Consider the following 26,225-nt stretch of genomic DNA (forward strand, 5'->3'; position numbering starts at 1 on the left):
AACAAGCACAGTCGCAAAGCCACGAAAAGCCTCAAGTCCAGCACGGATAGGGTCGTGGAGGTCTCCCCGAACGCCTCCTGTGTCCTATCGGAGCCTCGGGGTACCACACCAACGGATCCCGCGCCAACGCTATGCCATCCCAAATACTCTGTACTTTGCCCGTCTGCCCGTGCCCCATCTCGTCCGGTCTGGCTTCAGTTGTCTCTTTATCTCCGTAGCCTCTCAGGAGTTGGGACGGGCCAACTGCCACTTCGCCTGAGCAAATAGCGCCGATATTAGACTTCGGCCGGGCCGGGTCCACGCGTCTAAACCATCTTTTTCTTCGTACGAATGCCTCGGTATCCAGGTCCAGCCAGTAACAGTAACCCGATTGGATGATTCAGTACGAAGCGCGGTACGAAGTGGTAGAGAGCAGCAGCAGCAAGAGACAGGGAGAAGGCTGCCGGGGGCGTACAGCCTGCATGCTTCCGGCGTTGTCTAATGCATATTGCATGCAGCTGTTTGCCCTTACGTGCGGGCTTCTGTCTTTCGGTCTGGCCAGTCGGATTCTGGAAACCCCCAGATGCAGAGGCTTTTTGGCGTTTGCTCTAATCACCACTGCCGAGTTATCGTTCGCCATCCGGCACTGCTGCCCCCGTTCCCATGGAATTTTGTATGCTAGGTCCGGTCTCTCGCATCCAGCTGAGAAATCCAATTTCATTTTCCCTACAAACCCTGCTCCGCTATCGATTAGCCACGTGGAAAATGGCCCCTGCCCCTATTCTTTCCTCCTCTCCCCCAGTGTCTTCGGCTTTTTTTTTGCCTCTTCGTCTAACTGCTTTCTTCACTGAAGCCGTCGAGCCCAATCTCACCAGTTGCGCCTCTGCGTGGCTCATCCCCGTAGGCATTCCCGTCTTCCCATCGTCTCGGGCGATGCGCTTTGAACATTTGGATCTCGTGCGTCCCGGCAATTTGAATTCGCCAACTGTCTGGTCCCCGCCTTGGCGGAATTATCTCCAGCGGAGCAGAGCCGTCCCGTGCCATCGTCCTTCGTTGGTATCCATCCCCAAAGGATCAGTCAACGATTGCCTTTGTTCCAACTCCTCCGTCTTGCGCCCGTCTCCCGTTCTGCCAGTACCGCGCCCAGAAACAGCGGTTCCCAGCGGGAAGTGATCGATCTTGAAGGATCCACTGATCGGCATCATATAAAGGATTGAGACAGACGCCTCGGACGGGGAGGACGCCTCGCCATAGGTATCACAAAACCACAGAACCCTTTAACACATTGACTTTTTCCCGCCAATTGATCCCTGGGGGGTCCGCTGTTCTGGAGGCGCTTATCTTCCGCCGCGTTCGATGCCTCACCGCGTTCGATGCCTCATGTTCCCTCCCCGCACCGCCCGTCCTCACCAACGTCGCAACGCCGGCGTATCACACGGAACGTGTGAGATGAACTACTCACGTTACAAGACGTTTGGGAGAGGTACACGGTCGGTACACTTAATAAGGAATCACTGTGATACAGCAGCACACGAAGGGAACTGAAGGATTGAATACGGATGCAACTCAAGCAACACCGCATCGACCTCCCCCTGACAAGACATTGGAGAAGTATTCCAGAAATAACATTATGCTACAAAGTAAAGTTTTCTTGGTGCATGGGGTATTCCAACCCCTCACCTCATTGGAGCAGTTGAAGCTGTTGACAAGGTGACTCCATCATCATCGTGTCACTCAGACTGGTATCACCGCACTCGACGCCTCGCGCGCGCGCGCACACGCACACACACTCACACTCATACCCTTACACCCCCAGAATTACATCCGCCGCCTTCTCGCTCACCATGTACACCGGGATCGCAATGTAGAAACCAGGGATCTTGGGGAACACGGACGCGTCCACCACCCTCAACCCGTCCACGCCCCTCACCTTGAACTTGGAGTCCAGCACCGCCATGGAGTCGTCGTCGGTCCCAATCGGACAGGTGCAGCTGGCGTGGTGTCCCCAGGCCTCGTTCCTGATGAACTCAGGCAGGTCCGCGTCCGTCACGTTAGGCCCGGGCCAGACCTCGGTGAAACCCCCCGTCAGTGGCACCACGCTTTCGAACATCTTGCGGGAAAGCTTCATGCCCTCCACGACGGCCTGGATGTCTTTGGCGCCGTCCGCGTCGTTCTGGAAGGAGTTGAAGTCGATCTGCGGCATGTCTCTGGGGTTCGCCGAACGCAGCTTCACGGTGCCCGCGCGGTTGCGGCTGTGTGCCTTGAGCGTGATCCACGACCAGTGGCGCGCGTCCTTGGTGCCGTCCGCGGAGTACCCGGGGTAGTACCCAGGGAAGGCCACAGGCGCGCCGGCGATAAAGAGGTCGGGGTCCCCCTCCGCAACGGTGGACTTCTTGACGACGCCCAGGGAGATACCGTTGGACCCGTAGATGCCCGGCGAGCTGCCGCTAGCGGTGCCCTCCTCCCACTTCTTCAGGCAGGGATCGTTGGCGGTGCCGTCGCGGATGAAGGTGCAGTCCTCGGTGATCTGGAAGTCGGTGGGCGTCTCGCCTATGACGGTGGTCTCGTAGCGGTCCTGCAGGTTGGTGCCGACGCCAGGCAGATCGACGACGACGGGGATGTCGAAAGAGGCAAGCTCGTCCTTGGGGCCGACGCCGCTGAGCTTGAGCAGCTGCGGGGTGTTGAAGGCGCCGGCGGCGACGATGACCTCGGCGGTGGCGTTGACGGATCCGGCGGTGCCCTCGTCGCTTCCGGCTCGCGGGTCTGCACGGTACAGGCTCTGGCCCGTGACGAAGTCGACGCCCACGGCCCGCGGCTTCGTTCCGCTCTGGTCGAAACGCACCTTGGTCACGAGGGTGTTGAGCTTCAGGTCGAGGCGGTACTTGCGAGTACCGTCTGTGTTCTTTGCGTTGGCGGTGTCGAGGACGAACTCGCGGGGCCCGACTCGCCTGCCGCTGTCGACAGAGATGGGGACCTGGTAGAGGCCCTCAGCGGCGTCGCGGCCGGATGAGTCGACGTTGAGATCGCGGAGGAGGACCTCGCCGAGACCCTGGATGGTGGAGAAGATGAGGCCGATCAGGCTCTTGCCCATGGCAGAGGCGGCGGAGAGGATAACGGTGAGAAGCTTAATGTCCTTGATGACAAGTCCTAAGTCCGTCACGCTGGTCGTAAGCCAGCCGCTGAAACCGTGGCCGACGATGCCGTTAGGCAAATACTCGGCATTCTCGAGGCGCTTGAAGTACTGTCGCATGTTCGAGGCACTCCATGAGCTGTCGCCGGTCAAGCTCGCGATGCCGTCCCAGTCAGACTTGTGCGGATACACAGAAATCAAAGCATTGTGAGATCCGCAGCCCCCCAGCGTGCCGGCCCGAGGGTAGAGAATACCGAGGGGCTCGGCGCCGGCTGGCGGGTTGAGGCCGACGTAGAGCTCTCCGGACGACGTGCGATACGTCATCTTGGAGTCCTTCTTCTGGGCCTCGAGGTCGCTGAAGTGGTTGACATAGTAGTCCCATCGCATCGGATCGTACTCCGTCGACTGGAGGTTAAGCGCGGGCACCTTGTACGGGATGGAGTCGCCCTGGTCGTCGCCGGCGTCAATCAGCAACACCTTCTTCCCGGCAATCGCAAGCCGGGCGGCGAGCGGCCCACCACCCGGGCCGGACCCGACAATCACGTAGTCGTACGAGGTATCCGTAGACTGACGCGCGTAAAGCTGCTGGCTCGGACTGGCGATGAAAGAAACACTCGTTAGCGCGATGTCGTGCGTTGCAGATTAAGTAGTCGAAAACTCACACAGCAGAAGCTGTGGCCACGATGTAGCCAAGCAGCGCGTTCGTGACATGGTGACCCCAACGCATCTTGCCTGGAAGCTTTGAGCCGGTCTCTGAGAGGGTCGCAGTACCAAGCAACTCAAAAGAAGACCATTCTCAAAAGCTTGCGAATGTCGGCAACTCGTCTTCTTTATGAAAATGCTCCTTGAAGAACCCCTCTTCAGCTGGTAAGCTGCGAATGTGCTCAATTACCACAAAAGCAACATGAGACCCGTGACTCTCCCTTGACTTTGATTAAACTTGCCGCCCCTCGTCGCTTCTTCCCCATCTCCAATGCGACCTGCTTCTTTGCAATATGCATATGTCTTGCTTGTCCAAATTGACCATCGCTATGTATGGTAGCATGGACACCACTTCACGATGAACTCAGCCTACCGCCGTCGGCCGAGGGAACGATTGGGGAAGGACGCGGAGCGCGTAACGGGGATGGCGATGCTCAAATTTGTGGGAACACGAGCGGGAGGCCGATTTGGCATTCAGATTGTTCAGGGGAGCGTTGCGAAAGAACGCCGCGGTCCGGTAGGCGCGATCTTGGCATTACTCTCTTGCGGGACCTCTTCAGATGGAGTTGCCCTAACTCCCTGAATCATGGTTGGAATCGGGAAGGTTGGCCGATGCATCTCGGACCGCCGAGCTCGACGGCGAGCGGCTTCCCATGTTGTGCGGGGGGATAGCTCAGCCTTGGAGGGAGACATCGGGCGCTGGACTGCAGATGCGAACACAAAGGGGCAGACAACCGAGAGTGGCTTTTCATGCGTTGCAGTCCAAGCTCCCCATCAAACCGACGAACTGCCCATCATAGCTCCCACTCTATCTATGTTTGAAGGATGATATGGACAATGTCGAACAGGTTTGGCAAAAGCCCATCTCCATCGAAGAAAAAGGGGGCAGGCATTGTTTGGCACAAGAGGCCAGGAACACAACGCGCGACTCATGACCCCTGGGCTGATCTTCTGTTTGTCACACTCAGCTGCCCACCCAGCTGACTGAGAATTCTGAGAATTCGCGCCCCTTGCATTTCCCCTCCCAAAGACCTGTCATCCCCCCTGTCACTGGATCTGGTTAGCACCTTTCGTGCTGCCAAAGAAAAGATGAAAGCCCGCTGAGTCCGTCCCATTCCCGTTGCGGCACCACGTGTGGCTCACGACAGCAACGATGCAGTTGTTGCACACAGGCTAGACGCCTCGAGAGCCAACACAGCCCTTGTTAGCCTTTGCTTAAGCCTTATCATCAAGAATGTTGTATGCTTCGCTGCGCACTTTCTTCAATGTCCGTTGCAGATGCTTCTTTAACCAGCGGAGCCTGGGTCGGACGATGGACAAGCTCATTGGTTTCCAAACGAAGGGCCTCTAGCAGCGATTCTAGTCGCGATCCCTCGCACGGTATCGATAGACGAAGCCTCTTTTACCACATGGTAATGAAACACATCAGCCACGGCGTCCTCTCCAATGAAGAATGAATGGAAGCGTCGTTTGTTCTGTCCGTCTGGTACCAAGAACCTGGTGGCCGAACTGTTCAATCCGTATAGCCGTTCTAGAGTCGGTTTCTCCCGCATTGTCCGCTTTCGTCCACGCAATACGCAACACTCGGCCTATCGCGCTGAGTGGCACTTTCGCGTCGAACTCTGATCCCTCGAGGTTTTTATGTAGCGGTTCCTGCTGTGTCCGGGGCCATGTCGTTTCTTGAAGCTTTTCTCTTTCCTTTTTTTTTTCTTTTGTTTTGCTATTTGAAATATCCCCCTCGCCTTCCACGCCTTGCTGTTGCGGCCGACAGGTTTGAGTCTGTCTGTGTAGTAAGGGTGCAACCAAGATGCATTTGGTGCGGGTCGCTGCGGGCGTCCTGCTGCTGGCGGCACACGCCGCCGGCCAGTCCACACCAAAGTTGAATTCCACGGCGATCACCACCCTCCTCGCTGGGACCCCAGCCTGCGCTGTAAGCATCTGTCTCTCTTGAATCGATGATTTCATGCTTTTCCAATATCGCCGAAAGGGGATCTTCATCCCACAGCCACGTCTTGGCACCAACTCAGGCTCACCCAATACAGATGCCATGCTTCGCCGAGGGGTTCCAAGCAGGGAACTGCACGATGGCCGGTCTCACAGACTGTGTCTGCACAAACATTCCCCTGCAAGCCGGGGTGTCTGCATGTGTGCAGACGTCTTGCATCTTCGACCAACAAGTCGGTTCGTGTTGTCCCGTATGGTCCCATGAGTGAAGGCCCTTGACTAATATTCGCGTAGCTACCGCTGAAATATCACAACAACTATGCCGTGGGTACCCAATACCAGAACGCCGACGATTTTCAAAAGTCTTCTCCATTGTCCTACCTGCCATAAGCACCGCAACGGTGGCTCTTCGATGTGTCGCGAGATGGACGGTCACGAACCAGCTCTGGTGGGATGACTGGACGGCCTTGATGGGCTTGGTGCGTTGCGAATCCTAGTCTCCTATCGAGACTCGTTGCTGACTTTCACGCAGTTCTTTCTCGTAGTGTCAGCAGTACTCGGCTACTATAGTGGGCATTCACATACTACCCCAGATGAGACTCGATGCTAATCAATCTAGACGCTGGCCTTGGCTTCGGTATTCACTATTGGGATGTTGAGCCAGGGAAAGGGAAGACCATCTTGCAAGTGAGTTGCGGTCGTCAGCGGTTGCCCTCATCCCTCTTACTCACGTTCGGTGACAGATATTCTACGTTCTGCAAATGATCTACATATTCGTACTGTGAGTCCAGTTGAAATCAACGATTGAAATCGACCTCCTAATGACTATGATTCAGCATCTCCGCTAAGGCATCGATATGCTGTTTTTACTCTCGAGTTTTCACCAACAACAAGCGCTTTCGACGGTACACAACAGGTTTCATGATATTCCTTTTAACACACGGCCTCATGTTCCTCTTCCTCGTTATGTTCCAATGTCTCCCCATCGAATCAATATGGGACCGACGAATCGAAGGTCGCTGTCTCAATTACGCAGCCCTTGGATATGGAGGAGCCGCCGTCAGCATCTTCGAAGACCTAATCCTCTTCATCATGCCCATCCCCGAGCTCATGAAGCTGCAGCTGTGCAGGAAGAAGAAGCTCGCTCTTGTGTTCATGTTTGGCGTAGCGTCTTTGTGAGTGACCTTAGCTATCGAGCGAAGGTACCAGCTAACCACAATGCAGTGCTTGTATCGCCAGCATGATCCGCCTCAAATACATGGTTTCATATGCCAACACCTACGACGCGACGTGTAAGTATCTGACGGATCACATTGATGCCCCGCATTCTAATCCAGCCCAACTAGGGGACAACGTTGACATAGTTCTCTGGTCTTCCATTGAACTCAACGCAGCGATTATCTGCGGCAGTCTTCCCGCATTACGCCCTCTCTTCAAGAAGATTCCGGGAATTCTCAGCACCGTCAAAACGACCGTGCAAAGCGGATATCACAGGAAGTCGCGGGACCCATCTGGAACAGCCAAGTCCAATGCCTCGCATCAGTCCATTGCACTATCTTCCGAGGCCTCGCCACGCAAGCCGATCCAACCCAGAAAATTTGGGAGTAGTTCAACTGCGAAGGATACACACGTAACGACAGATACTAGGGTTGAAACCACAAGTACAGATGGTTCGGAGAGACATGAGTGGACGGACAAGTCGACGTTGTGTTAGATACCCATTGATTTATGCTTTGATGTCCATTTACAATATACTGGTTCAGTCTGCGACCCCGAGCTCAACGGAAAGAAAACGCTATTGAAAACACGTAGTACCTGGGCATAAGAGTTTCGTTCTCAGGGCAATATATTACTCATAGCTCTTACTTATGTGGTAGTTGTACAACTATTCTTACTGTTGTCTTCGTTGTCGTTATCAACGTCGTCGTTATCATCGATGTCGCTTACAACTATAATTCCTTTTACTACCGTCGTTTGTGGGACTAATTAATCAGCCACACGGGAAATTGGCCGCGTAGACACAGAGTAAATAGGCGGCCTCTAAACGTGATGGCCGACTTTGACTTCGGTATTGTTTGGGAATAGCGTCGAACATATTAGGTGGATAGATTCTCACAAATCAAGGCCAGTGCAACAAAAGCGGCGGCTGTTCGCTGTACGTTGAGTACGACCTAAAACACTATCATGATGCCCATATTGTCTACCCAGAAGCACCAGAAGAGCAAGTTACACCGCTGATTCCACTGGAATTAGCACAAGCGATAGTAGCGCTGCCGCTGGCTGGCTTCACTTTCCAGTTGCTGAACGCAATCTTGCAAGATCCCTTGGCCGGACAGTCGATGTTTGCCGTGACCCCCTTGTACTTCGTTGATGTTGTCCCGGAGAAATTCTTCACAAAGATGTCGGTGATTTGGGCAGTCGGGGGATTCGACTTGCAAAAGTCCGCGGTCTCGCCGTAGCAGGTCTGAAGCTGAAAAGCATAGTCGCTGTTGTCGACAACGACCCCGTCCCAGGTGATGTTGCTGACAGTCGCGATCCCGTGCGTGCTTCCACCGGGGTAGACTTTGATCCCAGCGGCCTTGGTGGAGGCTTTCATCACGGCGTTGCCGACGAAGACGTTCTTGACGAAGTCTGTGCTACCTGCTGTCTTGCCCAGACTTCCGATGCTCAGACCGTGACTGCCGGAACAGGTGATGTCCCTGATCTCGACACCGTCAGCTCCGGACTTGAGCGCAACGCAGTCGTCATCATTGACGACCGTGATGTTCTGGAGATTGACGTTCGTGGCGGGGCCAATGTCAAAGCCATCGGTGTTCTTGGGTATGTTGGTGGACGTCGACACCGCGGATAGGGAGATGTCGCGGAAGTTGACGTTTGTTGAACCGCCGGCAGCTGAGAGACCGAAGGAGGGAGGGTTCTTGACGGCAATGCCTGAAACTTGGATGTTTGATGACCCGGTGATGTAGAGCAGGGTCGGCCTGTCGTATGTGCTGTCCGAAGCAAACTTGTCCCACGATCCTTGGCCGTTGCCATCGATCACTCCCGATCCAGTGAGACTGCGAATCTTGGCACCCGTGATTTTCTTGACGTTGATGATGGACTGTTTGCCATTCCAGTAGGTGAAGTCCTCAGAGACCTTCAGGGTGCCCTCGAGCTGGAAGTCGCAGTTGCTGCATCCGGCGAAGTCGAGAGTTGAGCCGATCGTGTAGGTCGTACCTTTCGGGATCAAGATGATGCCACCGTTCCCGCACTTCTGGATGGCGGCCACGATGGATGGTACGTCATCTTTCGAGGAGGAGCCGGAAGTAGTGGGCTTGGTAGACGATGATTGTTAGCCCAGGTTGGTCTTGACGATGGCGTATTCACAGTTCAAACTTCAACCGGAACGTCGTGCTTACTGTGCATGATGCTCTCTGGACTATGGCGCCTCCGTTTCGTTCGCGCAGTGACGAAGATGCCTCGAGCGCGGCAGCGCTGGCTGCGTAAGCAATGGCAGTTTTCAAAAGACACACCATGGCTGGGGAAGTCGGCTGCGGATGGCACTCGTATTTTCGCTAACAGTCATTGATGGCCAAGACCTGGGCTTTAGTAGACTCGGCTTCCTCTCGAACGGATGGCGCCTACGGCTAAGGATGCCGACGGTAGATGGATACACCGCCGGATGCTCTACATTGGGCCTAGATGGTGCATTCCGGGGTATAAACAAGAAACAAAGATATCCCGTCAACAGGAACAATGTGCTAGATTAGTACGAACTGGAGACTGGAAAGAGAAGTTGAACCCTGTTCTGGGCGGATCCCTGTAGCACTGTCACTTGACAGGAAGTGATCCCCAAAGTTCCTCCAATCATAGGGGCCCTGACCGTCCAACGGGGAAACATGTGCCGCCAGGAGTGTGGTGTGTTAATTGCCTTTAGTGGATGTAAGCCCCTGAACAATATCACTTCGGGCCGGGCGGCGGTTGAGTTAAGCTTTACACACCCTGTGTCTAAGTGTGGTGATGGCCGATGAAGCCAGATTGAGCCGTCGCCAAGCTTTTGACAGTTCATGGAATGATTTTCTCCTTCATTCATGGCTGCGAAAAGATGAAACGTTGCACTGTATAATTCCAATGTGAATGCCAACAGCCCGTCCCCGCCATGAGCGGCAAGGGATTCCGAGTGAGTGTAAGACACATTGAAGAATGAAAACGTACACTCGCAAGATCGTTGCTAGACAAGACTGCCCGTCAAACATAAGAAAGTATTTACTGATCAAACGTCTTTCCCGACTTCCCTCACACTGAGAATGCCTACGATGGATGCGCAAATGAGCCGAAAGTCCAACAATTAGGCTTTTGGCAAAAGAACTTCACATCGCGCCACGAAAATGGCGCTGGGTCAAATCGGCGTGAATCATGATGATTTTCTGTAGAAACCGACGGGTCCGACCGGATCTGGAGACATCTCCGCCTGCATCTTTGGGCTCTTCACACGTGACAGTCTTCTCAAGTTTACTGTTAGGCTTCCTTCTATCAACGTCAGCCTACCGCCATGCATGATCTAATCAACAGGTTCAGCAGTGTGCATCCTTCTCGGCCCATCTGAGATGTGGCTTAGTCGGCCCTCGGCACCTAATGATGAGTCGACGCCGCATGCTTATGAGAGCAGGACCATTGAATGTACGGCTCACACTCGGCGACCGGGCCATGTGCATGCGATCTCTGTCGATCCGTAAACCTGTCGCGTATGAGGCATCAGGCATTCATGATGATTTCTGCTGCTCATGTCTCACGGCGGACTGTTGGTTGGCGCTAACCACCACATCTGCTGTCCGGTGTGGCAGAGCCCCTCGAGCGACCAATGGCCAGATGAAGAGAAAGGACCCTGCAGAGCCGAGAAACGGTAGACATGGTTCAAATCGGCGAATAAGATGGATGAGGTAGGAGGTTTTCGGGAGATATACCGCTTTTCCTCATTTGGCACTTGGCATTCAAGCCACCAAGATGAGTGAGACACATCCGGACTTTGAGCTTTACACTGCACGCCCCGTAGATGCAAGTCCCGTAAGGCCGGCTCACCATGAATGGCCAAATCCCTGATGTCCCCCTTCAACGTGTTGATTGTCTCGATTGAAGACGCGGCGTGGCGTTCGGAACTTGAAGATGCACGTGTCTCTGAAAATTCGGCTCGAAAATACGGCTGCCTGGTTTGTAAACTCTGGGCAATATCTTGTCGTTTGAAGTTTGTCGATCCGTGTGGCACTATGAGCATCATCACAATGGATTAAGACTTAGCCCCGAAAGGATATACACTGGACTATGTTGAAAAAATGTGATTAAATACGAAGGTCTACCGTAGCATTGGCTACTCATCCGCCACGAACGTGTGCGCCCGAATGGAACGTAGGGTTCAGACATCATTGCCTCTCCGAAACCTCTTACAAGTCATAATATCGAGCAAGTTTTAACGCATATATGGCAACTCTAATAGTCGTCATAGCAGCCGTTCTGGCGCTCCAAAATGATCCACCAGACTCTCAGTCCAACGAAAACCAAAGATGTCCATGTACGACAAACGTCTCTCATTTCGACGTGAGAGTGGTCCGAAGTCATCATCCTGAACAGAAAGATTCTGATCCGATAGAAATCAAAGGGTATGAAAAGCTTTCCGAGTGCTCCAAGCACATAGCAAAGCCACGAGTCGCGAGATGATAGATGACCTGTTCACTGCCGGGTTCACGACATGGGTTACGCCTTCATGGGTGAAATCCATTATTACCAGCTGACGTCTGGGCTGTTCAATGGAGTCAAGTCATGAGCATGATAAAGAAAGGTAAAGAACATTCTCATTCCATCAGTGCATGGCTGAAAATGTTTTAAGTTGACTAAGCAATCTAGCTCTACTAAATGATATGAGAGAAGTTATGTTACCAAGCGGGGCATTCAAGTCAAATAGATGCTCGATCTCATGAATATGAATTGGTATCTGAAACACAATAAAAGCATTCAATAACATATTGTTCCTCGTCGTAATCACCTCAAACCACAATCTCCCACATGTTGAGAATGCCAGAGTCAGCCCGCCCATGATGCCCATTCGTGCATCTGCCGAACACCAAGTATTTACTATCATTTGAGAAAGCTGCCGAGGTCACAAACCCAGTCTCGAGCCTTGCTGAGTACACGACCTTGCCCGTAGCAAGGGCGGTCACGTCGGCCCCTTCGTCCGTCCGACTCGCAACCCATCGAAGGTCGGGTGAGATAGCCAAGGGCCAACCTTCACTACCACGCGCGGTCTCGAAGTTGTAGCTGTTCATTGCCCCCGTTTGATAGTCCCAGATTGTCACCGTGCGCCCCCATATTGAGGCCACTACTCCTGAGGGAGAAACGGCCAGCTGAAGTGGATTCCTCCAGCTGTCCATCTCCAGTCTCGCGACGCTATGGAGCGTGCGAATATTCGTGACTCGCATGGTACCATCTTTGGACATCGTTGCGAGTCTTTCGCCGTCGGCTGTGAACTCTGCGTGTGTTACTTCGTCTGTGTGGCTTCTGACGACGCCATAGCCCAGGCCCTTCGCGCTACTGATAAGTTCAACACGATGTCGAACTCCCTTGATCGCCAACAGAGAGCCCTCTGGATTGAACGAGAATGCGCGAATGCCATGCCATTGCAAGAAGAAACGCCTGCTCGTCATGCCCGTTCCGCGAGGAGTGTCGAGCACGTAGAGCGCCGGCTTCTTAAACCGAACGAAGTCGTGTGTAATGGGAATGGGCTTCTGCTTGTGAGGGAGTTCGTCCATGTGTTCCACTGTTATGGCCATAAGGTCGCCCATCGGTGAAAATATCATATGGACACCCTTGACCTTGATTTCTTTCCGGCGGTCGGCAGTCGTGGCGTTAAAGAGGACAACGTCCCTGTGGAAGCTTGCAGTTGCGAAAGTCACCGGGTTGCCTGGCATGAACTTGATATCTAGGGGCTCTTTCTCAAGGTTCATCACAATTTTCCCAATATGTTTAAAATTGACGTTTGAGGGGGGCGGTTCCAGAAGCGTGGGAGCGAGGTAGCTCAAATCGAGTTCTGGAGGCGGGCTCATGTTAGAGATAGCGCTGCCTGCGATCGATCTTCGTGCAACTTGAAGGGTTGACATGCCCCCCGACTGCTGCTCAACAAATGATTTGAGCGTGTTGAGGAAGCCGCTGATTGTGGTAGTATGAAGTTGTTGGAAACCAGCAGACTCTCTGTCTTGGATTTCAAGCTCTCGAAGCAACCTGGTTATGCTCTCTGACGACGTCTCTTGGCCCAGCAAGGTTTGTATCGATGAGATGTCCTGAAGAATGGGGTCTGTGGCATATGGAGGTGATTCGCCGTTTCGCTCAGCTCGCTGTAACCCTTTGACCCTAGATCGATTAACATACGGTGTCTAACAGGTACCCAAAGACAACTCACAAATCGAGGGCATTCACAGCTAGATTTAGAGCCCTGCGTTCTGTCGCGAGAAGCGAGCCCATAACAGCAGCCTGCTCTGACAAGCTCTCCATTTCATGGGGATAAAGTCGGGATGAGATGCGAAGAAGTGATTCGATTTGCGTAATGTTATCGACGCAAATATGAGGAATCCGACTAATCTTGGATACAAGATCGTCATCCGCCTCGCAACCTGACGCATTCTGCTCGAGCTTTACTACCACATTGGGCAAGCTCAGAAGCTCCTCCAATAATGGCGAAAGCTGGACTTGACCGCCAGGATACGCGGCGATAAAATGGCGAATAGTCTCGCCAGCTGGAGCCAGTTTTGACTGCAGCTTTTGACACTCAATGACGATTGTCTCCATTGGAAAATTTGATGGTCAAATTCCGTGTGATCTTCTCAAGACTGCGCTTCAAGTCGGAAAGTCCGTGTGATTTGTGATTGTTGCTTCAGGTGAGCGAGCTTGGCGCGTGCAATGCCCAGAGACAGACTGTGGCTAAGCTCAAGAGGTTTTCTTGTCGCTTGCGGCAGTTGCAGCGCTTATGAACCGAGAAGCGACCGTCCTCATGTAGTATCTCTGTCCAGTCGCGTGCTTCACTCTAGGCAGCTGAATTATGTATTGCGGCTATGGCTGCAAGTCCCGGGGCGGGAATGATGTCAGATGAGGGCGGCCGCCGTCCTGGACATGCGCTGTCGCGCAGCGGCGCAGCCACTGAAAGGAATGGCGCTAGCACAGCCGTCGTCGTTTGGGGATAGCGTGGTGTAAATCAAGACATACGTATCGTAGTGAAGCCGATCAAGGTTGGATAGTTGGACAGATGGCAGTGCTGGTCAATCAGATCTAATAGTTTTGCGTTAATGTTTAGTGATTTAGAATCCTGAACGAGCACTAGGAAACTTGAAAGGATGCATGCTTTGAGCGGTAAACTGTTGGAGAGGGCGATGACAGGGGCGCCCAAAGTTTGGTGGGTAAGGTGTGGGTGGGGTACATAGCAGCGCATGTTGCCGGTTCTGATACCAGCAAATCCTCGATAGTCTAGTGGTGAGGATATCGGCTTGTCACGCCGGGGACCGGGGTTCAATTCCCCGTCGAGGAGATTTTCTTTTGTTTTTTGGACTCATCGAACTGCATCTTTGTTTTGCTTACCTTCACATCAGAATGTGGTGCATGCCATCATGCTTGGTATGCTTTTTTTGTCCCCCCCCCCTCCCCCCGAATGAGAAAGGCCCATGGCTGGTGCACCCTTTCTCGAATACAAATTAGAGTTATGTTCACCTAACTCGCACTGACTCTTTCTCTATATAAGCCGTTTGCCTGCTATCACTAGAGTCTTTATTCGAGTGATATGCTTCATGAATATCTTGTTTTTTTATATAGCCGTAAACCAAACGATTAGCCACGGTTTTGATGAAGCCAAGGACAAAAAATGTACCATCAATAGGACATCAGCTGCATGCGAAATTCAGGTTTCATATTGTGCGCATCTACAAAACTGATCCATGGATAGTGAAAAGAGTGGACGGGAACCATAGATCCCACAGAAATGACAAAACCGACAACACCATTCTAAACCCGAGATTCCTCCCCGTGTATATTTGTAGATTTCCCTTGACTCCAATCCTGTGTCAAACGAACCGCCCAACCTGGAAGTCGAAGGTCCCACCTAAGATAAGAAAGTTGAATCGTATGCGTATTATGATCCTGGCATTGCCATCCCAGCAGCGCATGCTTTTGTCGAATGCAGTCTGTCTATTCGAATCGGATACTGGGGGATCTAAGATTTGGAGTCAGTGAAATGCTACTGAAAGTTCATATCCTTGGACTTCATTGTTATCTCTTTAAGTAACTTACCACTACTGTATCGCAACAGTCAATCGAATCTACTTAGCAGTAGGCTTCGGCAGCAGACACTTCGTGCAGTTCGGGCTCGATGGCGACTGTGCAGCCAAAGTTGCCGCATCGCAGTGGCAGACCTTCGAGGGGTCGGAGAGAGCAGCGACAGCACCGGCGGGAACGAGAGGAGCAGGCATTGTATTGATGTGAAGGTGTTATTGATAAAAGTGTGGAAGTAAGTGATGCGGATGGTGGTGTTGAAAGGATTGATGTGTTGATAGACTGAGAGATGATATAGCTGATGAACGAAATCAACCTGAGGGCTTTAGTCGCAGACTTATATATCGTGAGAGCGGCAAGCCGGCGTGGGTCTTCTCCGATGTCACCGTTCAAAGTGTTGTTAATACACGATGTCCTAGGAGAACGAATTCCAGACAGGGAAGGTTGTCAGGAGGTTGATAGGTCGATGCAGCACGCGCGGCTACACCGGGGGGTATCCTTGGCTCCCAATCAACAACATATACATGCGCTTTTTGGGAATAAGGTGGCATCGGCAAGGACTCCCTCAGCCCTACCAGACCTTGCATGAAACCAAGGGCGCCTTTCCCGATATATCGGTCCTTTCTCCTTGTCTTGAGGCCAATGAGAAGCCGCAGGCTCACCAGTACGATAGTGTCACCGGCACACTGTAGATGCGACTATGGTGTGTTGGTATGTTAAGTGCGGCCGTAAGGGTGGCATGGCAGCAGGGGGTAACGATATCGGCACCGCCTGATGTGGCTCGTGGGAAGCGTGGGATGTTAGCCAACGTCCCGTGGTGGTTTCAACAAGATGAGAGCATGCTCATCGGCGCATGTTAGGCACCAGTGAATTGCTATGAATTTGATGTTAGTATAGCCCGGGCGGACTTCCCTCGTCGAACCAATTGTCCAATCATAGTCGTGGACGGCAAAATGGCCAACTGAATTGGATTCCCTGGAACCTGTAAAAGAGAGTGTAAATCGGCTTCCCCCGTATTTGTGAGGCTGACACGCGTCTTTTCGACCTCTAACCGGGCTTCTGGAATCACCTTGAGAGAAGAGATAATACGATGCGACCCATCTGCTTGGTTAGTTGAGCCTCGACTTCCAAAAAGGGTAATGGTACGTTTATACTGGCGTAAGTTCGCAACCGAGGTTTGGGGAAAAGACCAACTACCGAAATAGGAAATTGTAGGTTCATGTGGTGGCCAAGACACGATCCAGCGCTCTCATTCGTCCGCCCCGTCAGCAGCTCGCACCTTGACAATGAGGCTGAATGAAGCGTCTTACTCATTGTTCCAGCACCAATCCCCAGACCGTTGGGTACTGGGGGCCGAATCTGTGGATCAGAGGCCAGGCACACGCGAAGATCAGTAGGCTTAGTCCTAGACTTCCTTGCCTCTGCCTGTGAACTCTAATTGGGGACTACCCGGGCGCCCTAAAACTGCTACGAAGCCCAGGACGAGCACGTAGATCTGCCCAAAAAGAATAATGAGTGTTTTACAAGCAACTAGAAAGATCGTTCCCCACAATTCCTCCCTACGCCGACGGAGGAGGGCTGGGCTGCTGCAAGGCGGACTTTCGGGGTCATGTCCAACGAGACAACGAGAGAAGCCTCACCTAGTAAGCTGACCGGTCAACGTCGATATGCATTTGCCACAACAACCACAGCAGTTCAGTTTCCGAGGTGCAATGATCCCCCGAACCTGAAACAATGCCGCGGTTGATATTATTCTCGGTCAGTGAAGGCCTCGCTTACTGAATCATTCCATTGAAGGAGGGGTGGGAGGAGGGGTGGTGGGTTCGTTATTATGTTGGCTTTGGCTTGACGGAATAGTTGAAGATAAAAGTCCCCTGCATGTCTCTCCCAGCAAGGGAGGTCGCCACGCTTCGGGCGGGCATATGCATGCCGTCAAAAGAACGTTTGCGTCAAATGAGCCGCCGCGGTGGTGCCAACGCGCTGTCGTTGGCGGCGCTAGACGCCAAAATGCAGTTCTGGACTCCTGTCGAGCAACGCGACAGTGGCTTACCTTGGGATTCTTGAGACACGGGTAGGCAGCAAAATAACAAAAGGACCGGCATTGAGGTAAATGTGTCTCTGAGCCATCACAAAGGGGTCGTGTGTGGCTTGTGTAAGATCCCGCAGAGCCACAATAGTTCATCCAGGATTGCTGGGGAATGTATCGTGTAGGCTCTCTTGAAGTAATAGCCGAGGTTCATACAATGCTGCGAAGATTCGGCCTCAATCTCTGTGACCTCGTAGTTCTTTCTAGACAACTCACTGCCAAAACATTTACTAGAGATTGTACACCATGCGACTAACTTCAAGCTGGGACTTGACTGCGTCATGGCGTGCCTTTAGGCTTACGTTGGAGCTCTCAGGCCAAAATCAAGAGTATGAAAGGAATACTTACACGGTACTTGAGAAAGAGCCGCAAAAGGTAGACTGGGTCAAACGCTATCTTATGCAGTGAGAGATAGAATGTGAGTAAGCCGCATGGCCCTTCGAGTAATTGTTCCGTGCTACCTTCTTGTTCCAGAAGCCAAGGGTTAGTAGTTGTGAAAGGGTCACGCAGCATAGCTTTGGAAGGGTTCTCAGCCGCCACATGCGGGGACCGCATCTCCGCAGGGCAAAGAACAGAAATCGATGAGGCTCTTGTCAATACTTTGACCCCTCCTACGCCAGTTGCAAATAGCCGCTATGGATGAATGCAGCATCATCTTTCGTATGGAGGAATCTCGAATCCTAAGTACCATTAGGAGAAGATGATGCATTCATGCAACCAACGACAGATGTGGCTTCGGTATCAGGTCATGGCTCACTGCAAAAGGTCCTGACGATCCTGCGAAAGCCATATTACCCATACCTTTCCTAAAAGAGTAGAGTAACGACTCTTTCTTACCTCGGTTCTAAGCTTACGGGCCTGTATATCTTGAGGCAAATTGGAATGTGTTGAGCACGCATTACACTAGATAGCGGCTGACATTCAAAAGCTGTAGAATATGAAACCTCTCATGTTAGGGCTGGAGGTGTTGGTAGTGGGGGGTGTTGATAAGAGAAACATCGTTAGAGGTCGAGGTCGTTGTGGATGCTGGAGTGGAGAGAGTGAGGCTCGACGAGCTGGGAGTCCTGCCCACGGGAGTGGTTTGGGACCCAGACACCTCCAGAAATTAGTGTAACGGAGTCGGTTGTTGGTCTGATCGAAGCAACGTCAATGATGAGCATATGGACAGCCTTACCAACTACAGGGGGTGCTGGGGACCATTTGCAGCGGCGTGCTTGCCCAAAGGTCTTGTCTTATTCACGAATCTGGTCAATACCTAAATGTTAATACAAGTGAAATATTAGAAGCATTCTTTGCCATGAGTGGAGAGCATCTACATTAGTATCGTCGATTTCATTGCCATAGGCAAATACATGGATTGGTGAGATGATGGCAGCTACTGCCAGGGTAGCGAGAATGACAGCGAGAGCATCGCAGACCATGGAAATTGATGCGAATGGCTACGTGTGTGCTTAAGTTTGTATTCAGTATAAGGTACCGAAGAGACTGGAAGCTGAACGCGCAGGTGGATACTCAATAGACGATTAAAGCAAAAGGGCTGGGAATAAGTAATTGTGTGCTGGAGGATAGATGGGAGATGACATCGTTGTAGGGGTCTTTGGGTCTAGACATTTATGTCATTTCTGTTCACTAAAATAAGCTATATGTTAACAGAGATATGAACCAAGAAAGTTGAAGGTTTCAACACAAATACGTGCAAGAAGCTTTCCAAAGCCGTCAAAGGGCAAGCTTGATACGGTCTGCCGAGTGGACTCGCCACCTGCGCCCGGCTTCGGACATTAATTCCAAAATCAAACAGATAACATCAACTTACGTCAACTTTGGATAAGCAATGTCCAGAACGGCAGTTGGTCAGTGTCTTCATCGTGTCACAATGGCCACGGGATGCATTGAAGATGAACAACCTACCGGTTAAAGAGCGTCAAACCGGAGGGTATGGCGTGCGAGATGGCGCGATAGCTGATCAAGGAATAATACGAAGGTCGCATTGACTGCGCCACATTGGTTCTAGGCCACAGAAAGGGGGAATGCTGGTCGCGGTGTGGTCGGGTTCCGCGGCCGGGTTCCACAGTCGGGTTCCACAGTCGGGTTCCGAGCTAGCGCCGGCTCGCGGCCCTCAGTGGGTAGCAGTAAATGGCCGCCGTGTTCAACATCGTCTTCCTGAAATCAAGTCAAAACAGATAGGAAGATCCAAAAGAAATGCTTGTCCCCGTATAGAATTAGCAGTGGAGAAATGTACTCACGCGGGACTGGCTGTTCTTCGAGCTGAAGAATGAAGAAGACTACCAATGATCCGGACTGAGCCGTCAGTCTGAATGATTTGACAAGAGCCTTTGCGAAGGAGCGTTTATGACCATCCAGGGATCAACTTTATGATTGTGGTATGTTCTAAGTCAAACTAGATTGCTGCCAAAGATAAAGCAAAAGCATCACTAGAAGAAGTAAAAAAGAAAATCAAAGCTTTTTGTGCAAGCGTGACGATGTACAAAAGGCTGTAGACACCAAGGCAGTGAGCGCAAGCGCAAACCATCTTCCCTTCTTTAAATGTTTGCGACAACGCCCACACCCCCGAGCAGGGCTCCCAAAGCAATTGCAGCAGTCTCCTTCGGTCCAGCAGCACGGCTACTGGTAGTCTTGTGGCTAGTAGTGGCGGCGGTTGAAGCGGTTTTACTGGCTGCAGAGTGGGTCGTTGAGTGTTTGGACGACTGGGCCTAAGTGTTTTCGTTAGAATTGGACCCGTCGTTGGGGTTCGTGAACATTTCATACCAAGGCCGACGAGGCCAGGAAAAGGCAGATGGCGGCGGAGAAACGCATTTTGAGGGTTGGATCTAAGTAGTGTGGTATCTCGTAGAGACTTGCTAGGTATGTTTTTGAGATTGTTGAAGATGTTCTTGGAGATGATTTCGGAGAATGTTGTTGCTGGATAGTGAGGACTGAGGTAGTTGACACGGGAAGGCGTGTGATTCTTATACTTTGGAGACGCTGGTGCTTCCGAGATGATCTGCCTGCCAACATACGCTCTTCTCTGGCAACTTCACAGGCTTACCCGCATGGGGAAAGTTTCAAAACACTAGCACCGAAATACCTGTACATCTCGATGGGTGAGACGATTAAAAGTGTCGTGCTGCAGGTCTAGATGCGGGTTCGAGATTGCTTCAGCCGAAGGGATGGTACTGCACGGAGATCATGCCAAAGAAATGATTGAAACACAGCCCGCCGAGAATATTAATAGAACACTAAAAACAAAGCACCGCTGTAGATACGAGAGGGTTGGCCCATAACGGTTGCGGTCTTGTAAATGACTGAGATCTTCCTCAATTTATTGTGCGTAAACATGGGAGCCTTGGGAAAGAAGGTGATTGGCTGTATCGTATCTGGCTCGAAACAGAAGCTTTCGGCCGACAAGGTCTAACCTAGACTAAAACCCCCCACGCTCCAGATGTTCGTCCACATCACCCGCTCCCCCAGTTTCGCCAAACTAACATCATACAAATTGCGCCAGACAAGACGCGGTGATTAGATAGCTTTTTGAATGGATGATCAGACAATCGGTAGCCCTAGAGACGTCATCTTGGACAGCTCCTACCTTGCTCTTACACAGCGGCAGCCCGAGAAGCATCAGTCCGCCTTAACTTCCGGTCGATATTGCTCTTATTCCATATCGGAAAATAGGCTTTACCATTCAATTCGGCATTCTCTGATGTAGAGCTATCGCTACTGGTGCACTACATACCTAGGCATCCATAGTTGAGAATGCGATGCTTGTCGATGCTGAGATGAACTCAGACAGGGGAAGTGAGACGAAAATGATGTAAGAAAACCTAGCGGATTACCAAATGGGTTAGAAGAAGGGCGGTTGTCTAGCTGCTTTAACAGTGGAAGCTAGAACTGGAAGTGGGCGAGATGCGTTGGAAACAAAGACGTCCAAACTCGGACACCGTTCGTGGCCCGCGGGTGCCGTTCCCGTCCGCCGCGGGCATCACTATGGTTGATCAAGGACTCCCTGTCTCCAGGAATATTACTACACCATATTGGCCCTTCAGCTGCGTAGGGTGCAGCTCTAGTATAACATGAACGTAACATTCATCACTCAATGCTCCCGTCAACTCTGCTAAAGTATGCTATTACACAGCTGTTCGTGTCATTGACGGTATCCCGCTGGAATCCCTGGCAGCCAAAATTGCTTCGCATTCCCCCTTTTCCGGCAGGCTCTAATCAAGTGCAGACCTACTCAGAACTACCTGTCGCATCATCCCATATTTCCTTTAAGATGCTGCACGTGGCTGATCCACTCACGGGTATCTGACATGTTTCCGCCAACTGAACATGCTTGGCAATGAGTGTCGCAGGGGTCCCCGCTGAATGCTCAATTCATTGTGGACTAAAAGCGGTGCTACCCTGACAACACCTTTGCGCTTGCGACCGGCCGAGGAGTCGCTTCACCATGAAATAGAAAGATGGCTGTGCCTCACTAGTTGAACTATTGACGACTGGGTTGGTTCCGCCTTGAAGTAGATAAATCTATCTATGCCTCGTTTTTCGGTTTGTCGATACAAGCTGCATTCCACCTGTTCAAGTTATCTTGATTTAGGTGTGTGCCCGGGAGAGAATCGGGAACATAAATTACATGATGTTACGCTTGTTCTTTTGAAAGATATGTTGCCTCTTGAGGAGCGTCAGAAGTTCTGTAAACCTGCACACCTCTACATCAAAGAATAGATGCGCCTCGAGGCCAGAGGTACAGGGACCTTCAAACTTTCAGGGATTAATGCATCACTGGAATGCGCCCAATGCAGGCCAAATACTGTCTGAGGTCTCGAATTATTCAGCTCTATGTTTATTCTAAGTTTGTGATCGCAAGTGCACATAGGCAGTCGGCGGAGCCTTGTCTCAACCGGCCGACTGCTCCGGCTTCGGCGCTCCGGAGCCGGCTCTGCTTTCAAAGCACCCTAGGATCGTAAGATGCTCTGTAAGCATGGACATGTAAGCACGTATGACCCCGCAAACCTCATTAACGCGATCACTTGTGTGCATGACTTTATTGGGATTATTTGTGATGTCAATTGGATCAGACGCCTAACCGACTCGGCTTGTATCGGACATCCCAATGCAGTAATCCTGCTAGAGGAAGATCTTTGGCCCAAAGATCCCCGCATCATCTCAACCACATGCGCTGAGCAAAGACGTCATTGGTGCAACGAATTTGAATTCGAGACGATGATGGTAACGCTGAGTAACAATCGTTCATGAGCCAAGATTCCGGCCAAGATATAATGCGGCCGTCTGCCCGCTGACTGCAGTCGGTCTAGATAACATACGCCCTCACCCCCAAGCTGTACTCCTCATGTCGGCCTGAGACATCGTCAAATCCACCATGTCATCCAAGCTTTTGCCAGTAATCGAGCGGCTCCCCAATGTCTCGGGCACCCCGGAATTTGAGGCTGTCCGCGCGGCCATTCTAGAAGAGTTCGCTGCAAAAGTCCCTAAAGAACTGCACAACTCACCGGCCGTCATCGCCAGCCCACCGAAGAACGTCATCGCCCTGCCGAGAGAGTGCGGCATTCTATCGTCCGCAGAGATTGACATCACCGAAAACTACGATGCCGTCGCGTTGGCCGAAGCCATCGCAGCCAAGAAGTTCACGGCCATGGCCGTTGCCTCGGCCTACTCGAAGAGGGCAATCGTCGCGCACCAGCTTACCTGCTGCTTGTCAGAATGGTTCATGGATGAGGCTCTGGAGCAGGCCAAGGCCCTAGACGATTACTTGGAGAGGACGGGCAAGACGGTTGGACCACTCCACGGTGTGCCGATTGCCGTCAAGGAGATGATCCCACTGGCAGGTCACTACACATCTCTTGGCTTCATCGTTACGCGTCACAAAGCCGAGAAGGATTGCCAGATGATCTCCATTCTGCGCAAGGCGGGAGCCGTGTTCCACTGCAAGACGCTCCAGCCCCAGGGTATCATGCATCTAGAGACGGTGTCCCCTCTCGGTCGCACTCTCAACCCGCACAACATCGACCTGTCAGCCGGCGGGTCGACTGGTGGCGGAGCCGCATTGGTGACTCTGCGGGGGAGCCCGCTGGCTATCGGTACAGACATTGGGGGCAGCATCAGAACCCCAGCCGCTTTCTGCGGTATCTACGGCTTCAAGGCTACTTCCTACTATCTCCCTATGAGGGACTTCACTGGGGACTACGGTTATGCCGGTGAACTCAATGTGCTTGGTTCGACTGGTCCGTTGGCTACATCGCTCAGGGACATGGACTTATTTGTGTCGGTGTTGAAAGACGCCGACCCCCACTTGGAAGACCCCAGACTGATTCCAATCCCATGGACTGGGTTGGGGACAACACAAAAGACGAAACCTTTGAAAGTTGGTTTCATGATGAACGACGGAGTTGTGGTGCCGCAGCCTCCGGTTACCCGCGCCTTGAACTGGGCCCGTAAGCAGCTAGCCAAATCTCCCGCGTTTGAAATCAAAGACTTCGTCCCCTTCAGAGCCGCCGATGCTATGGATAGCGTCCAGCGCATCTTTGTTCCGGATGGTGGCAAGATGATCAAGGGAGCAATGGCCGCCACGGGCGAGCCCGCAATGCTACTGACCAAGGGGACCCTTGAAGCCGCAGAAGCCATGAACCAGGACCTTGATGCCGCCGGCATTCTCCAGCAACGGGTTTCTCGGGACAAGTTCAGGTGCGAGTTCGCCGAGCACTGGATGGCACAGGATGTCGATGTCCTGATCAGTCCGGCCTATGTGGGACCCGCATGCCCGCATGATGGCGCCTTGTTTTGGAATTATGAGTCGTTCTGGAACTACGTCGACTATCCTGGTGTTGTGGTACCTACGCCGGTCAAGGCGTTGAAGAAAGGAGAGGAAGGGTATGCACCAGCTGACGCAACTCCCCTGAGTGAGGATTGTAAGCGGGCGAGAAAGTTCTGGGAGGAGGGGGACTATGAGGGTGCCCCGATCGACATTCAGATCATTGCCCGCAAATACTGCGATAATGAGTTATTTGCTGCCTTGAGCGTGCTTCGGGGTCCTCTCGCGATCTGAAGCTACACGTGGATTAACCAACATGACCTCGTATGAATGGACATAGAAATAGTGTTCAAAAAAGAAAAAACCCAATCATCTCCTCTCAACCCCGTTTATTGCCAGGATCACTCTCATGTTAGTCGGAAAAGGTCTGAACGAAGAATCACAGGCACACGATGTGAGAGCGGATGGTCTTGAGGAGAGTTTATTATGTCAGTGGCCCAATGCTACATGGTTCATGCATGATGCCTGTCTAATTTGAGTCTAACGAGGTGGGAGAGCCGCACCGAAACCACATCATCACGCTTCTTCAACGTCTGATCAACTGTAAAAACACATAGGCCTTCGGCCTGGGTATCAAGCTTCCCTCCGCTGCTGCATTACATCCTCCGCCTTACTGCAACAAGTTTCAGAAGCCTCTCACTTCTCGTTTCTGACCTGTTCCTCATCGGATCGGAGCGTCAGCTCGGTGCTTGCTGAACGCGGAGGGATCGGAAGGTCTTGTGCCTGCTCCTGCTCCTGTGCCGGGGCCTTGACGGCGGCCGCACCGGCCATCTTGCCTGCATCCGCACAGCGCTTGCGGATGGAGAAAACGGCCAAGACGTGGCCAGCGATCCACCAGGCAAAGAGAACCGGTAGAGCAACGCGTGTCTGGTCAGCGCATCCAGACCAGGCCAACACCATCATCGAGTAGGCCTCGTGCGCTGGCAGCGCGTAGCCGATACGATAGAAGCCGGGCATAAGCTCGAATGGGGCGACGGTGCTTGCAATGTTGGTGATGATCCAGGTCAGGACGAAGAAGGGCATGAACTGCATGGGCACGAAGGATCCGACGAACGACTCGAGAACCTGCCACTGAACATCCATGTACAGCCAGAAAACGAGCAGGGTCTTGCCGAACTGGAAGCTGCCGACGTCCCATGACTCGCGGAAGGCCCAGAGGTAGCCAGAGACGGTGAGTGCGGTGAGGAAACCGTAGATCTTGCCGATGCCGAAGCGCATCAGCCAGACATCGCGAACACGAGCCTTGGCCAGGATGCCAGTGCTCAGGCCGATGCCGTTAAGTGCCAGGATGTAGAAGAACTGAGCCAAGGTTGGGATGATGATGTTGACGGTGTTGAAGAAAACGCGAGGGCCCTGGGTAGTGGGCTGGATGAGGTCTGCAGTCGACTGGATGGGGTTGAGGTAGGCGGCAATGGCGGCCGGGTTGCTGACGTTCAGAGATCGTAGTGCGGCGGTGCCGTTGGGAGTCTGGTAGTAGAAGCTCCGCGCCATGCCAACCACCTTGACGATGTTCGAGGCAATGAGCGAGTCCGCCTGTGCCGGGTACCGAGCCTGGTTGTACGTGTATGTAATCGAGTCGGCGGGGTTGTAGCTTGTGGACGTGCCGTTGATGGCGCTAGCGAGCTTCGCGGATGCGCCCGAGGAGACGTAGATCGCGCCCCAGTAGTCTCCCTTGCAAACCGCGTTCCTTACTGATGCGGGAGTTGAGTACTCGGATACGGAGCCGAACTCGATGGTGGGGAAGTTGGCGGCTTGGAGGCTTTGCGATGCCTTTGAGACGGCGGTGCCGATGGCGCCCTCATCGTAGTCGACGGCGAGGATCTTGATGGCATGAGCACGCTTGGCTTGATCGAAGCTGGTGCCGAAAAGGTATGACATATTCGCGAGAACTAGGAGGAGGAGCATGACAGAGGACATGACCATAGGGATCATGGCCCCTTTTCGTTGCGCTGCAGGCCATTGGAAAAACGGCGTCCTCGCCGGCAACGGCTGTGTTGACATGGCGAGATGTGTGTTGCTGGGCTGAGTTTAGTCACGAAGCGCTCGAAGGTAGGTGGTGTTATGTTGTTCCTTGATGCAGAGGCTTAATAGACTATCACTTTTTGATGCGGAGTGAGTTGATGAAGTCGGCGAAGTACCGGATGACAGAGCAGATCTAATCGATGGGGTGATTCGTGCTCTTAAGAGATCTTGCGAAAAGAAAGGTCCCACGCCTGTCTCCATCCCGGTGTGGTGGTCCCTAGATAAAAAGTACCCAATTATTAGTTTGATAACGAAAA

At 52.4% G+C, this 26,225-nt stretch overlaps 8 protein-coding genes across 8 annotated transcripts; 2 read left to right on the forward strand and 6 right to left on the reverse strand.

Moving 5' to 3' along the window:
- Positions 1-1,783: 1,783 nt before the first annotated feature.
- On the reverse strand, positions 1,784-3,836 carry betA-7 (Oxygen-dependent choline dehydrogenase; the record flags this gene model as incomplete). Its single annotated transcript, XM_032031060.1, has 2 exons — positions 1,784-3,704; positions 3,772-3,836. 2 exons carry the CDS (start codon positions 3,834-3,836, stop codon positions 1,784-1,786), a joined length of 1,986 nt encoding a protein of 661 aa, XP_031889225.1.
- Positions 3,837-5,618: 1,782 nt separating this feature from the next.
- CGGC5_v006333 (Satratoxin biosynthesis SC1 cluster protein 4) lies at positions 5,619-7,469 on the forward strand (the record flags this gene model as incomplete). Its single annotated transcript, XM_032031061.1, has 9 exons — positions 5,619-5,741; positions 5,854-5,992; positions 6,050-6,234; positions 6,288-6,324; positions 6,375-6,442; positions 6,499-6,536; positions 6,592-6,930; positions 6,980-7,047; positions 7,102-7,469. 9 exons carry the CDS (start codon positions 5,619-5,621, stop codon positions 7,467-7,469), a joined length of 1,365 nt encoding a protein of 454 aa, XP_031889409.1.
- Positions 7,470-7,955: 486 nt separating this feature from the next.
- xghA (Endo-xylogalacturonan hydrolase A) lies at positions 7,956-9,270 on the reverse strand (the record flags this gene model as incomplete). Its single annotated transcript, XM_032031062.1, has 2 exons — positions 7,956-9,068; positions 9,154-9,270. The coding sequence occupies 2 exons, from the start codon at positions 9,268-9,270 to the stop codon at positions 7,956-7,958; spliced, it is 1,230 nt and encodes a 409-aa protein (XP_031889408.1).
- Positions 9,271-11,772: 2,502 nt separating this feature from the next.
- On the reverse strand, positions 11,773-13,567 carry CGGC5_v006335 (Vegetative incompatibility protein HET-E-1; the record flags this gene model as incomplete). Its single annotated transcript, XM_032031063.1, has 2 exons — positions 11,773-13,132; positions 13,182-13,567. 2 exons carry the CDS (start codon positions 13,565-13,567, stop codon positions 11,773-11,775), a joined length of 1,746 nt encoding a protein of 581 aa, XP_031889224.1.
- Positions 13,568-14,829: 1,262 nt separating this feature from the next.
- On the reverse strand, positions 14,830-15,234 carry CGGC5_v006336 (uncharacterized protein; the record flags this gene model as incomplete). The annotated part of the gene is made up of 3 exons (XM_032031064.2): positions 14,830-14,978; positions 15,056-15,060; positions 15,116-15,234. The coding sequence occupies 3 exons, from the start codon at positions 15,232-15,234 to the stop codon at positions 14,830-14,832; spliced, it is 273 nt and encodes a 90-aa protein (XP_031889223.2).
- Positions 15,235-19,663: 4,429 nt separating this feature from the next.
- Positions 19,664-19,937, reverse strand: CGGC5_v006337 (uncharacterized protein; the record flags this gene model as incomplete). Its single annotated transcript, XM_032031066.1, has 2 exons — positions 19,664-19,834; positions 19,890-19,937. 2 exons carry the CDS (start codon positions 19,935-19,937, stop codon positions 19,664-19,666), a joined length of 219 nt encoding a protein of 72 aa, XP_031889407.1.
- Positions 19,938-22,497: 2,560 nt separating this feature from the next.
- Positions 22,498-24,180, forward strand: CGGC5_v006338 (putative amidase; the record flags this gene model as incomplete). The annotated part of the gene is made up of 1 exon (XM_032031068.1): positions 22,498-24,180. One exon carries the CDS (start codon positions 22,498-22,500, stop codon positions 24,178-24,180), a length of 1,683 nt encoding a protein of 560 aa, XP_031889313.1.
- A 402-nt stretch (positions 24,181-24,582) lies between these two features.
- CGGC5_v006339 (uncharacterized protein) lies at positions 24,583-25,947 on the reverse strand (the record flags this gene model as incomplete). The annotated part of the gene is made up of 1 exon (XM_032031069.2): positions 24,583-25,947. One exon carries the CDS (start codon positions 25,945-25,947, stop codon positions 24,583-24,585), a length of 1,365 nt encoding a protein of 454 aa, XP_031889314.2.
- Positions 25,948-26,225: the final 278 nt, after the last annotated feature.

Source organism: Colletotrichum fructicola (assembly GCF_000319635.2).
Source record: "Colletotrichum fructicola Nara gc5 chromosome Unknown KSG_Nara_v1_contig03, whole genome shotgun sequence".
Lineage (NCBI taxonomy): Eukaryota > Fungi > Ascomycota > Sordariomycetes > Glomerellales > Glomerellaceae > Colletotrichum > Colletotrichum fructicola.